This window comes from Patiria miniata, unplaced genomic scaffold (genome assembly GCF_015706575.1).
Source record: "Patiria miniata isolate m_02_andy unplaced genomic scaffold, ASM1570657v1 HiC_scaffold_9, whole genome shotgun sequence".
NCBI classification, from domain to species: domain Eukaryota; kingdom Metazoa; phylum Echinodermata; class Asteroidea; order Valvatida; family Asterinidae; genus Patiria; species Patiria miniata.
In genome coordinates, this window is record NW_024037076.1 from 16,703,912 (window position 1) to 16,718,365 (window position 14,454).

Here is a 14,454-nt window from a genome sequence, read left to right on the forward strand (position 1 = left end):
GTTCGTCATAGGCTCTGGGGGTGTTGGTGGCGCGACGTCATCGGTGTCATCAAAAGAGTCGTCCGGTTGAGGTTGTGAGTTTAAATCTAACACCAAACCAGTTTTCATACTCTGGGTAGCGATTTGAAGATTGTTGTTATAACCGTCGTGCGTTCCAACCCTCAAGTTCATATCCGATGGAATTAAATACAACCCCGGTTTCACAACAAAATTTAAAGGCGTTCTGGCATACTGCAAAGAGTCTTGAAATTGATCGATACTCGTTTCCATGTCGTCTACTGCATTGATGATATCTTCAACGATGACGTTAAATTGTCTCTGAGCGTCTAATCCGGTGCCCGGTGATAATACGCTCGTTTTTGTTTGAGCCTGCGCACCGAGTAAAGCGTACACGTAAGATCTGATCGATTCGTTGATCTTTATGATTCCCGCGGAGGTAAACGAACTCTTGGCGGGTATAAAATCTAACCAAGCCATTTTGACGATGTCGTCTTGTTCGAGATAACCCTTCCAATGCTTAAAAAAAGCATCGTGTTTTTTTGGATCGTCTAAACCCCAATTTTTATCACCCGTGGGGTTGATAAAATCGTCGAGTGTGGTCGTGTTTTTATCATAGTCTAACGGCAAGAGTAAAAATGATTTTGTTTTTTCGTTCCAAAGAAAAAGCCGACCTAAGCCATAAGTCTTTTGATCTCTCGTCTGTTTAAAAGACTTATTTTGATCGATGGCAAACGTCCGACAGATGTTGGTAAATGCTCCACGATCATAGGTGTTGCTGAGAGCGTCAAACGAGTCTTCTCCCGGTATTGCTACGGCCATGTCGTTTAATATCCTTCTCACCGTAAAGTATAGATGAAAATTAAATAAGGCTTTAACGTAACGGTTGTTCGAGTTTAAAATATCGATTCCAACACCACAGCCCGTTGTAGCGCAATAGATCGCAAAGTTTAACTGATTTTGATAAAAAGACATGGGGTCTATTTTCCAACGAAGTACAGCATCGTTGGTATTGAGGCGAGATATTTTATAGTCCGAGATTAAGTCGGGAAACGGGGTTAAAAACGTGTTAGACGCGTTGACTGTAATCTCGAGTTCGCCAGTGAGATACGGACTGTCTAGTACATGCGCTGGGGTGGTAGCTTGTCGTTTAGCTACATTTTGATTTACTTGTCTCGTTACCTGATCAGCTATCGATTGTATCTGCTTTTTTAACGACTTAAAATCACTCATTATTTTAGTTTCAGTTTTAATATAAAAAGACTTTAAAATAAATGCATTCGTTTCACTTGTTTCAAAATGAGCAGACGTTTAAATTAGAAGACGTCGTAGATAATTTAAACGGTCAAAAATCTATACGCGTAAAAAGGGTGTTGTTTAACGCCGGATATTTTAATATTTCCAGCGCCACGGAGATTGATTGGTTTACGCAAATAGATGGGAGACCCGCGTTTACCACAGATAAACCTCCCCCCATACCCGCGGAGTTTCTTTCAGATGTACACATAAGAACGCCGGATAGAGATTTTATAGAGCGATTGTTACCCGATATACCATACCACTTTTTAATTAACGATGAAAATGTTTTACAAAAAACTATAAACGATCTTATAAAAGCGTACGAAGACGATAGACTAGAATCCGTTTTAGAATCAAACAAAAGAAAAAGAGCTATTATAGCTGAACGGCGAGGGTTGATTTTAGCCGCCATGTCTTCAGAAATACCAAAAACTGAATTAGAACTTAATACGCTTCAATCTTTAGTAAGATTATTATATGTTAGAGAAAGAAAAATCTTTGAAGGTGAGGAATTGGCTTCAAAGTTTATTGAAGGAGAAATGGGTGCGAGCGAGTTGAGCGAGTTGAGAGATAGTAGGGAAGCAGGGGTAATTATCAGGGGAAGTCTTATCGTGACGGGTGAGGATTTAGATTTTATTCCTCCGAGTCATTTAGCGCCGTTGCCACTCGGAGTCACCGGTTCGGTCATCATAGCACCGGGGTGGTACGACGTCGATTGGTTCGATTTCATTTTAAATTCTATACCCGGGGTAAGTTTTCGAATATTTAGAGAATCTAAAAAGGTGACGTTGGTGATAACCGACGTAAATCTCAAATTGCGCTTGAACAGAGAAGTATCTCGATTACTCAATTTACCCAAAGGAAGACTGGTACCCAAAGTGGTGTATACGGGGTCTTACGACGTTAATCCGTTTAAATTTTTGTTTATTCGCTGCCCGCAATTAAGTACGAGTGAAAACTTTTTTAATGGTCGTCCTTCTGACATCTTAAAAATCGTACCCGTGGCTACGCGCAAACCCGATATTGATAGAGCCGAGGGATTCAAAAATCTTAAAAACGGTATAATCGACAAACTGACATTTTCTATCAGCGGTGAAAAAGGACAGGTATTCAACAACAAGGGTGAGGGTATCATTATCGAGTTGGAGATCTTTTAATTTTAAAATCTTTTTATATTAAAAACATGAGTGTAGATGGTAAGGCGTTATACCCCGATATTTCTGGAGATGTACTCCGATTAAATAGTAACGAAGAAACAAAAGTGTACAGACTAAAAAAGATTGAAGAGATTCGATCTTTAATCTTGAAAGAGAGAGACCACCGAGAGCGCACTTATAAAAAAATAAAGAGAGTGATCGACACTATTAATTACGTAGAGATAGGATTAGAAGGATTGGGGGCTGTAGCGGGGGCTGTCAGTATTCCCGCTCTCTTGGGTGTTATATCAGCCCCCGTTGGATTGGTGCTAGAAGGAACGTTTATAGGCGCTTTTGGTGTAGATATTCTGCTTAGAATCGCGTCTAGGCGATTATCCGCCAAGCTGAAAAAGCACGACCAGATTAAAATATTAGCAGACTCCAAACTTAACACGATTGAAGAATACGTGTCTCAAGCCATCAACGACGGAGATATATCGCACGAAGAGTTCTTACTGATTACGAGAGAGCTCGCAAAATTTAACGAGCTTAAGCAAAAAATTAGAACAAAGACCAGCACAAAGCTTCAAAAGATTAAAAACGATACAGACTTTGAAAAAGAAGTTAAAAAACGGGTAGACGAACGGCTGGCAAAAGAAAAAAAATCTCTTATCGAAAAACTTACAAGTTCAAATTCACGGTAAATAAACATTATGAAAGTGAACCACCGAGTTATACCTCTATTTCACCTCTTAGGGCTACGCCCTCGGCCCCGCCTTTATTGTAGTGGTCATCGTATCTTTTTAGTGCCTTATTAAATTGATTTTGAGTCACTTTAAATAAATCTCTAACTCGTTCTTTGTCTAATCCAGCTACATAATAAAAACACGCCGCTATTAACGAGCGTTTGACGCAACCGTTTCCCCTCAATGTTTTGTAATTAACGAGCTCGTTATATTTATTGATTGTTTCTTGGACATCTTCTAAGTCTTGCTCTGGACACACCGACAAAATAAGTTTCTCCACAGTTTTTCTTTTGTTTCTTTTTAAAATTGACCAATTGATACGATCTTCTTGCGCATTTTCTGCCGAAAAATCAAAGTAACGCGAGACTATTTCACCGCACGTTTCACAAACTAAAAAACCATTCTCGATGATTATATGGTGATCGCACTGATCTGTTTTATCAGATAGCTCGACGTTTTCACTCTGAAAAAGATTCATTTATTATAAATGATTAATTGTTTTAAATAAAGGTTTTTTTTTTAATGTATGATTGGCGCTCCATACCTTTCTGCTCATTTTATACTTTCCATACCATCAGCGCTCCATACATGACACAGAGCAAAGTGCAGCCCGCACAAAAAAAATTCAATTTGTCACGCTTTGTTGTTTTCAAAACTTGTTTGGGCCAGGTTTTAGTCTGTCACGCTATGTTGTTTTCAAAACTTGTTTGGGTCAGGTTTCAATCAGTCCCGCTATTGTTGGTTCCAAAAGCAAAGTCAATAAACCACCTACCATGCAGTGACTTTCAATCAGTCACGCTATTGTTGTTTCCAAGAGCAAAGTCAATAAACTGCCTACCATGCAGGACTGCAAAATTTCAATCTGTCACGCTTTTGTTGTTGTTTCCAAAAACTAGTTCATATCAGACGCCGCCCATTTTTTCGCTTCACTATATGAACCGACCGCTGTCAGAACAGACGTGTTTTTGGGTTTTAGCTTCTTACACCAATTCTACAAGGTAAGCGTTTTCTTTTTTTAGCGACCATGGAAAATAATGATGTACCAATGGAAGATTGTTATAACTGGAGTCGAGAGGACTTACAAATTATAGAGTCACATGTAAAATATCACCAAGAAATGCTGACATTTCTTGGTGATTTGAAACTAAATGGCCCAACTGATCAAATCATACCGATAAAACCGAGAGGAAATATAAAGTCTCTTTTGGGTCAAACTACATGTAAAGCAAAATCTAAGCTAACCGGCGATGACCTACACAGGCATCTGCTGAGTAAGGTACAGCACTCTTCTCAACCGAACAGTTTCCCTTTGTATAGAAACTTAGACACTATAAAAACCTTAGGGGAATCTGTTCCGCATCTAGTTTCTGGCTATGAGGGTATTGGTCAGCGTCAGGCTTCTATAATCGGTATTTACATCAAGTATGGAAAGTTGCTTGATGCTGTTCATTGCCTTCATAGTCGAGAAAAACCAATAACATCTTGGGAAGAGTGGCTTAAACAAAATGTAGGCATTCACAGAGCTTATGCCAACAAAATACGTCTTGTAGCAAATTTATTAAAAAATTACCCTTTGTTTGACCAATTAGGAGTTCCATTCAAAACAATCTACAATCTTAGAAATGAAATTAGGATAATGTTACTAGACCCACATGTCGCTTATATTTGGCAGCAAACTACGGTATAATTATTTGTGTTGGCATAAACTCGTTGAATTCTTATATTTTGTAAATTTAATTTTGTATGATTTGATCAGTTGGGTGACGGTCGCTAAAAAAAGAAACCGCTTATTTTTGGCATAAAAGTCCAATCTGTGCGGTATACCCAATTCAAACTTTTTTAATTTGCCGCATCGATGCTTATATATCCATATCTGTTCATTGCCTTATGCCATACCAAACCATTTTTTAATTTACCGCTTTATGCACAAGTGTAAAGAGACTATATACAGTCCATATTGACTGATTCCAGCAGACAATATGTATCTAAAGATTCCCACGAGTGTAACAAAAGAGCACAAATTTTCAATTTATTACGCTTCGTTGATCTGTACCTGATGAACAAAGGCATCTGACTTTCTCATGGAACCATGTCAACAAAAGTGAGTCTGGCCACCAGCATTCATCAAATACATCAGTCAACCCCACACTAAGCAGTGACGTCAGGAAAAACAATCAACTCGCGCCCTGCGGGAGCTAGTATAGCAACCGTCTCTGTGACTGAGCGTTTATCCATGTTTTACAGTCTGGTATACGGACACGCCAACACAGGACCAGGAGCGTGCTTATTCAAAAACATCAGTCAACCTTACACAGAGCAGTGACGTCAGGATAACTTGCGCCCCGCGGGAGCCAGTATATCAACCATCTCCATGACTGAGCGTTTATCCATGGTATACAGTCTGATATACGGACACGCCGACACAGGACCAATATCTACTGACAGCCTGGTATATAGAGACGCCAAGTCACAAAGAGAACTTTAACTTGTCAACAAAAGTCATCTGGCCATCAGCAATCACCAAATACTGACATCACAAGTTGACAAGTAATCGTCTGTTGTCAACCCTACACAATATTGATGTAGTGATGCCATTGTCGTCAAGCTAAAACAATCAAGTGGTTCCCAAAGAATAGCCACCGCCTCGTCAATAAGCGTTTATACAGACACGCCAACATAGGACTATAGCATCGTGCATCGTCAAAATTTATGTTTACATGCTGTGCAACTGCCATGATCTACTGGCGTATCTATTGACTGTACTGCTGGTTGAGAGACTTTGAAAGACATTTGATCATATTGTCTGCTTTTAATTATCAGTGTGTATAGAGGTTTTAATGTAAATAACCCTGCTCCAAGTGTTTCGGAATAGCGTAATTTTTGTTTAATAAATTTAATGTAGATATGATTTCTGTTTTGTCTAATTATATTTTGAACGTCTGACTCTTTTTAATATTATGGAGGGTGTTGGTTAATATTTACAAAAGAAAAAGTTTTAGAGGGCGCTGTTTATAAGTGGGCGGGGGAGAGTGAGGATTTTGATCTGGTACCTGGAGAGACAGATCTTCAAGACGAGAGATATTAGTCCCCGGTTTTGGCGTGGGGCTGAGACTGAGATATTGGGAGGGAGATCATTGGGAGGGGGTGGGTGGGGGCAGAGGGTGGGGCCAGGGGTCAGAGATTATTGGAGAAGGGGGATAATGGGCGGGGTAAAGTCTGGTACCCTCCCATCTCATACTACTCATCTGAAGATGATCACCCCTGAAAATAGTCCTGAAGCCCATCGCCATTTTGAAAAACGATGCCTACACTCCATTGCAAAATAGAGCGCTTTTAGGGTCCAAATTACATCCAAATTACACAGAACTGCAAGCTCCCAGTCCTGTGCACGGCTTCCACCCATATTTTTTACAATCCCTCAAGTTCATGGCCCACAGCATGCTCAAATACCGAAGATTTTGAGGGCATGCAAATCGTGATTTGGCCGGCGCAGGCAATTTCGGACCGATTTACTGGTCTGCACCCACAAGTAGCGCTGAGAATGTTTATTGAGGTCAACCAACCGTGACCTCGTAGCCGGCTACGAGGTGGATAGATCGAGTGGCGGGGTATTCTGCAATTGTGCCCATTGGGTTCCTACATATTGGTGGATTGTGAGGATTCAGGATTATTCCCAACAAAGGTGTAACCCTTACGAGGTTAAATTTATCCAACAATATTCCTTTAAGTATACAGATTCTGTTGCATCTTGTACAGAGCAGAAATAACAACCTTTAGCATGTTTAGTGTTTGATTTAGTTGGATTTCGTAGGGTTCAACACAATGCTGTTGGAATCTTTTGGATTGTTTGATAAACTATCGTGCAATCCAGGACCAGAATGAGACATATGACGAAAACAGCCCTCTTTAAGAAAGTGGCTAGTTTCACACACCATTTTGAACCTCTATTGGGAGCCCCTGGGGAGCCCTTAAGTAAACAAAACTCCCCTCCCTGCTCCACAGTCCCAGCGAGATAATCACTTGTGGTTAAATGAACTACCACCTGTTAGCCACACTGCTTTCTGGAACCATGGAGCTAGGATGCTGGAACTATGCTTTCTGGTGATTGTGGTTTATGCTAGCATAGCAGTAAAAGATCATTCTCGGCCATTTATTCACCAATTTTCACAGTTCAACATATAAAACAAGTCAACATTTCAGGTACATCATCATGATAATACTTTTAGATTGAATTTAGCAACGAAATATTATGCTTGAAATCTCTCAGACAGAGTGACCTTCGCTCTTTTATTGGAACCAATTATAGGATAAGTGCGGTTAAGAGTCTTAATCCCCCAGGGCAAACTCTCCAAAATGGTGTGTCCCAACCCGAGTGGCCTATATGGTTGGTCCGGTTGGTCTTAAGACGAGTGTTCACCTCATGGAGGCTTTTACTGCGGTGGTGTCAGGCTCAGGCGCATGCTGTACGGGTTCTTAAAGATGAGGCACGCGCATTTTGGTATTCTTATTGGTCGAAGGAGCCCGAAGCAAGTACGCCCTACCTGAGCACGACTTGCACGAGCCTTGCGTCAGTGCAAAAAAAAGGCTGCCGCCGGATTTGTCTATAGGTTAATTGGTGCGGACATCCCAGAAATCTTCTGATCTTTTGCACAGACCCATTTTCTTAAATCTGAGTGGTTCTGGAGTGCTGAATGGTTTACACACAGCAACCGATGAAAACACACGTGCTAATGGAAAGATGCTGAGGTAATGCTGCACCCCCCTATATCAGCGCCATTGATAAAATGCTGTAAATAGCCTGCATTTGGGGGGGAAAGTGTTTCAAATTTGTAATGAGTCGACAAATCAAATACCTTTGTTTTTTTCACCAGGTTCCGATTATTCCACCGACCATCAGTGATCAGATCAGACTGTGGGAATTGGAGAGAGACAGACTGTCTTTCCAACCAGGTAACGGCATATTTGCCTAGCTGTCGTTTTTTCATTATTGCGATAAAACTCTGCATTCAATTATGTACGGGCTGAACTCAATGCAAGGATTGTAGTGGGCATTGTATGGTGGATGATGTGCTCAAGGACCTGCAAAGCTCTTGTTACTTCAGTAATTGTATCGGTTGCTTTTCCTGTAACCTGACAGTCTTAGGGCAAGACCTTGTTGCTGTAGGTACATGATAACCCGCCACAGCCGCGATAACCCGCAGTTGCGAGAGGGTGCTATCATGATGAACCGGTATCACCCACAAACCGCCAGCAAAAACGTCTTGGGAATCTTGTAGCGGTTGTGCAATGCGCGCGCCTGTTTTGCCTAATGTATGCAGCAGGCATTCAAAACCTTTCATGTTAGTTTCGAACCAAACTCTTAAATTTCTTCCAGTAGCATACAAGATGCAGCAAGACTTGTGTGTAACTTTATTGCAGCTCTGTTGTGGTATGCAGTGGGACTGAAAATGGACCGTATAATTGCCTGCACAATCAGTGCGTGTGCACTAGTTTCCCCTGTTTTTCGTGGGAGATTTTACAAGATTCCCAAGACGTTGTTGCTGGCGGTTCGTGGGTGACAGCGGTTCGTCGTGATCCTCTTGCGGCGGCGGATGATCGCGACAGCAGGTTATCGTGTATCTACAACGACGTGTTGCCCCACGGCTATAGTAACCTGTCAGACTAAGACACCATGTGTATGTACAGCGATGGTGGGCGTGCCGTCGCGATAACCCGCCGCCGCGAGAGGACGTTATCGCCACGGCACGTTATCGTGTATCAATCGTGAATGTACGGTGATAGCGTGCTCTGATTAGTGTATAGTGAATGTGCACATATTTAAATAACTGCACATATTTAAATAACTGGGGGAGGTAGAGATGGTTGTTAATTTTTTGTCATAATATTGTTTTCTTCGACAGAACTCAAATGGACATTTTGAACAAAAAGTACACTTTAACGCACTGTCAAGTTGTACTGGTTGCCTTTTTATTTTGCTAATCAGGTGCATGCGTTTTATTGCAGGTGTTGTCTACAATCAGTTTCTCTCATCGCAAGACTTTGAACTTCTGCGAGATTATGCTAAGGTACTGATGGTATATTTGTGCTCAGGCTGTTCCCTATTTTTGCACTTTGTCATCAGGTCATAATGATGAGGGAAAACGTGCTTGTCAAGAATTTTGTAAAGACAAATGAAGAGTGCTGACAGAAGTCTGAAATTAATACACTATCAGTGGTAAAATGGTGGACACTTAAGAGCAACTGACCAACAATTCCAGCACAATAAAGACCAGTCATACTTCATGTGAGCGCAAATGCGATGCGAATGTGACATCACAAAGCATTAGCTGTGAAATTCGGCAGAGTTGAAATGTGTTAAACTTTTGCAAATTTGCAGCAAGAAAATTTGCCGTGATGTCACAAACTTGCGTTCGCGCTTGAGCTGAGTATGAACCGGCCTTACTTTGAAAGTCTTGTAAATTAAAAGTTCATTACAATTTGGATTTGGGAAAAGATTTATCTATGAGCTTCTCAGTTTATAAGGGAATATACAACATTTGCAGACATCAACAAACAAAACTACCAAATTATTATGAAATAGCTTACTGGACTGTTAGTAAATGACAGTCTAAAGCATCCTCTAAAATCATGGCACCTGGTGTTCTGACATTTTCAAGAAAGTGATATTTGTGTATCAATTTCCAACGATGGTTGGCCGACCAGCGTTAGACAAAAACTGGCTTTTATTCAAATACTGTCCCCAATTTACCATATTTAGTTACTCTGAATTTTGTTTGCAATTGATTACACATCTATGAACTTTTAGACTGGTTCCTTGCCCTTACAATTCCCAGACGTCTATAAATTGCTCCATTTCAATTTAAGTGGGGTCAGGGAACCAGACTACAAGAATATGATTGTTTGTCTTGGTTTTCCCAATATCTACAGACACAAGACTTCAAACAAGTCAGTGTACAATATTTGCTATAATTATAATACTAACCCCCCAAATCCATCCATTTCTGAAAATTACAGCAAAAACAAATGTTGTTTACATGTATTCCCTTTAATAGGGTCCAAAATATGCAAGTCAAATTATTACATGTATAAAGACTATTGAAAGCAGTCAATTACCAATTGTTGACTGCTGTGATGTGAACACCCGAGGGGCGCATAGCACCTGAGGCGAATACCTCTGTCTTGGATTCTTTGGACTTTAAAAAGCACGAAAACAAACAGCAGTAAACACCACAATCATGACAATCGAACGTCAACTCGCATGAATGTCACTTACCGTGCTCAAAACAGCTGATCGTCTGCTAGTTTGCTGCTCCCACTCATGTGTGAAAACATGGTGAAAATAGCGTGGGTACACCAACGAAACAAGCGTTTCACACCATACGTACAAAGTCATAGCACACTCCCTGTCACAGGGAGTGTGCCATGACTTTTTATAAACTTAACACGTGATCGTTCTAGGCCAATGAAAATACAGTATTCAAGACAGAGGTATAACAATGACATATACCAGGCATGCAACTTTTCCTCGGATCAGCTGATTTCCTCTTTTTTCACTTCGCACTTAAACAATTATAAAAAATTGAAAGAACACTGTGTAAAGTTTGACATTTCCTCTTTTCTGATGACTTCCCAGTTGCATGTCTGCTAAATGTATATGTACATGTATGCCATAATTGTATTCCAAAACCAAATCTTACTTTGTAAATATAATTTGTTTTCATGTGCAGGATCTGGGTGTCTTGATGTTGGACAATGCCGTCACCAGAACATTGGTGGTGACAACGAGCGGTCATGATGATGTCAAGAAATTCTGGAGACGACAGAAGAAGGGTCAACAATCATAGCAGAATGGAAAATGACTTCTTTTTTTTATATCCAAATATTTATTTCAAACTTCTTTACTTTGTGGTCAAGCTAATACCTTCCAAAGAATCAAACAAACTGCACAACTATCACTAACCTTGAATCTCTTCAGCGGGTTAATTATTGTGTCTGATTCCACGAAGAAATTCCACCAATGGCAATCCCTGGCCGAACCACGCAAATCTTTTCTACAATTTGTAATGTGGCTTTGGCATTACAATTCACCCGACTACAGTTTTGCCTTAGTTACTTCCCATCTCCCAAACCACTGTATTTAACCCTCGGTGTGGCCACGTGGTGATAAAATTCTCCACATTTTCCATATATGGTCATAACCTTTTTTTCAATAGGCCAGTAAGGCCAATATTCCATGTAATCCTCACCCCTGTTATACACCACAAGCCTTGTAGACTCCCATTGGCCAGACCCTAACCACTGCAGAGTAAGGAGTGTTGAAAGACAGCAGCCCCAAGAGGCGCCTAATGCCTTTGTGCAGTAATTGGATATCTTAGTGGCCAACCCCTTTGTGCCCCCGATCTCTCTGTGTCAACCCCTCGTGCCGCCCAGAGCTCAGACAGGTCGTAAACAATCCTAGCCCACACAAAGGCCATGTGACCTGCCTATATCTTGTGCATGAGGGGGTTATTGACCTAGAAACAGTGTGGTGATAAAATTCTCCATGTGGTTTCACAGTGTGATTTTGCAATCTTCTTTTCAATAAATACCGGTACATGGATGTGCAGAGTGTCTCAAAAAAAGTGAAGCAGTCAATCCATAAATATTAAAAATATATTAGCACTCTCTTTTTCCAAAGGTTATCTATAGAGTCCGAAGGTGTAGTAAATACTCTACACAATGGTCTTTATCCCATCTCATTTGGACACCCCAGTCCAGAGATACAGCTAATTAAATGAAAGGACTAGAATTCCAAGAAAGTGGCCCAAACAGATTTTGAGAGTCTTCTACAAGCTTTGCCGTAACTTTTAAACAAAAGGTCCATTACACACAGAACAAAAATCCTGTCAAGGGTAAAGAAAACACTCTATCATCTCTTGGTAAATTTTTTTACATTTTTTTTTACTTTCCTTAGAAGAAAAATGTAGTTTGACTGCTAGATTTTGTTTAGACACCCTGTTTAAGGCACACAGCTTATAATATTTGTATTCCTGAATTTTTTTCAAATTAGCAAGACTATGAAACTCAAACAGGACGTCCTATACATGTATGTTTGCGTAAAATGGACATGTACAGTACTTATTGGCAAACTCTTTCAAAGTACATAGTATAAAAAAAGCACAAGTGGATAAAAAGGTCTTTTTTATGTATTTTTGTACATATTGAATAAATTACTCCTGATATACAAGTTGATTGCATATGTTGCATTCTGTTATTCGAGCTTTCTGAAGTGACTTTGTAACAAAGGACCTTAAGTTTCAAGGACACAATGTGATTAGCCCATTAGTACTACCTTGAGCCACACATGCCTTTTACTCCCAATACTGCTACAGATGGTCCCTCCACTGCATGAATTGCGGATTCATTAGGGTATAAATACATTGTGTAACAAATTAGCTGCCTCAGCAGCAAAGTCTATTGAGTACCCCCTCAACGGCAAAGGAAGTACAGTTGGGGGTGCGCAGCCACTGCGTGTAGGTACATAGAACAAATCCCCTGGTGCACGCGCGTCACACACAAGGAACGGTGCGCGTCAACCAGCGAAATGTACCGCCCATGGGACGTCGTTACTAGGTAAAAGGGCGCCCTCTTTAGGTAGCTCACAGAGCTCATAAGGCCCATTCTAGACGCCGTGCTACTGCTGTGCTGAACTTAAATCAAAAATGAGTGGAGCAATAGCTAATCTACAGCACGGCAGTTGCTCTAAACACCGAACATAATAGTTGTACCGTCATGCATCTGGAGTAAGTGGCAAGGTTAAAGCAGTTTAAAGGGAAAATACAACATTTGCAAACATCAAAAAATAAAACTACCAAATCATTTTGAAATACCTTGCTGGACTGTTAGTGAATGACAGTGTAAAGCATCCTGTAAAATCATGGCACCTGGTATACTGTCATTTTCAAGAAAAGTGGTATTTTTGTATCAATTTCCAACGCTGGTCGGCCGACCAGCGTTGGAAAACACTGGCTTTTTTTCAAATACTGGTCCCAATTGACCATCGCACTTGTTTGCAATCGATTACACACCTATGAACGGGTACAAGCCAGCTAGTAGACTGGTTCCCTGACCTTACAATTCCCCATTGTATGTAAACTGCTCCGTTTCTTCTTATATGGAGTCAGGGAACCAGACTACAGGAAAATGATTGTTTTTCTTGGTTTAATAGCATTTTCTAACCCAAAACCTCAAAAAAGTCAGTGTAACTATATTTGCTATATATTTCCAACCCCCCAATTCCATCCATTTCTGAAAATTACAGCAAAAGCAAATGATGTATATTCCCTTTAATGAACTTTCAGCACATTTCAAAATATTTGCGGCAATTTCATTTCCTGTAATGCGGACACAAGAGAGGGTATTGTGAGTATGCCCATTCCTAAAATGTTTGCACCAACTTCCAATTGAATTGAGTTTGGCACGTTGCTTTTAGGACAGTGCCGTGCACCTGCCGTTCAGAACGATAGCACAGCAGCCCTGTCGAGCCAAAGGATGGTGCCATGCCGAACTCAATTTGCCAAGCCAAATGTAGCCTTGGTCAATGCTCTCGTCGTTATTCGTCCCGTACACGGTCAATCGTCGGCATATATCCTCACGCGCTATGCACATGCATGTAAAAATACAGCGCGAACAGCGACCTCACGCGGCCACTATTTTTTTATGCAAATCAGTTGAGGACGATCTAGAGCCTTGGTTCAATCGTCCATGTGAGGTTTTGGGGGTGGTGCTCATTATGTTAATAGCCTTAGCTGACCTTAAATGTCGTTTTCTTATTGGTCGATCGTTGCGTGGAAACTTGCATAGTGAAACGTGGCACTGTACATAATCCATACACGTACACGTTGTGTGTCTCTGCACACGGCACCAATGCACAAAAACTGTGGTTCCTGTCACGTCCGCAAAAGGCGAATAGCAAATAATTTGATGACGTCCGGATTTACCAAGGTGTGATTGGACACTCCACATATTAGCCCCGCCTACACTTATCTGTATTCGCATACGAGGTCGTGCACTAGAAATCCAGAGCAAAATAAAGAAAAACATAAGCTTTTGCCGACGATTGAACCAAGGCTCGAGATCGTCCTCAACTGATTTGCATAAAAAGATAGTGGCCGCATGAGGTCGCTGTTCGCGCTGTATTTTTACATGCATGTGCATAGCGCGTGAGGATATATGCCGACGATTGACCGCCTACGGGACGAATAACGACGAGAGCATTGACCAAGGCTAAGCCAAAT

At 40.9% G+C, this 14,454-nt stretch overlaps 1 protein-coding gene and 1 long non-coding RNA gene across 2 annotated transcripts in view; both read left to right on the plus strand.

The window, feature by feature from the left end:
* Positions 1-12,446, plus strand: part of LOC119720018 (general transcription factor IIH subunit 4-like) — a 39,221-nt gene extending 26,775 nt beyond the window's left edge. The window contains exons 12-14 of the mRNA XM_038189517.1: positions 8,050-8,128; positions 9,182-9,243; positions 10,906-12,446. Coding sequence (XP_038045445.1) covers positions 8,050-8,128; positions 9,182-9,243; positions 10,906-11,022 — 258 coding nt within the window. The 3' untranslated portion in view covers positions 11,023-12,446. The remainder of the gene's footprint in view (positions 1-8,049; positions 8,129-9,181; positions 9,244-10,905) is intronic.
* On the plus strand, positions 3,527-6,155 carry LOC119720021. Its single transcript, XR_005270039.1, has 2 exons — positions 3,527-4,176; positions 5,245-6,155. It is a non-coding gene; the product is annotated as an uncharacterized LOC119720021 (long non-coding RNA).
* Positions 12,447-14,454: the final 2,008 nt, after the last annotated feature.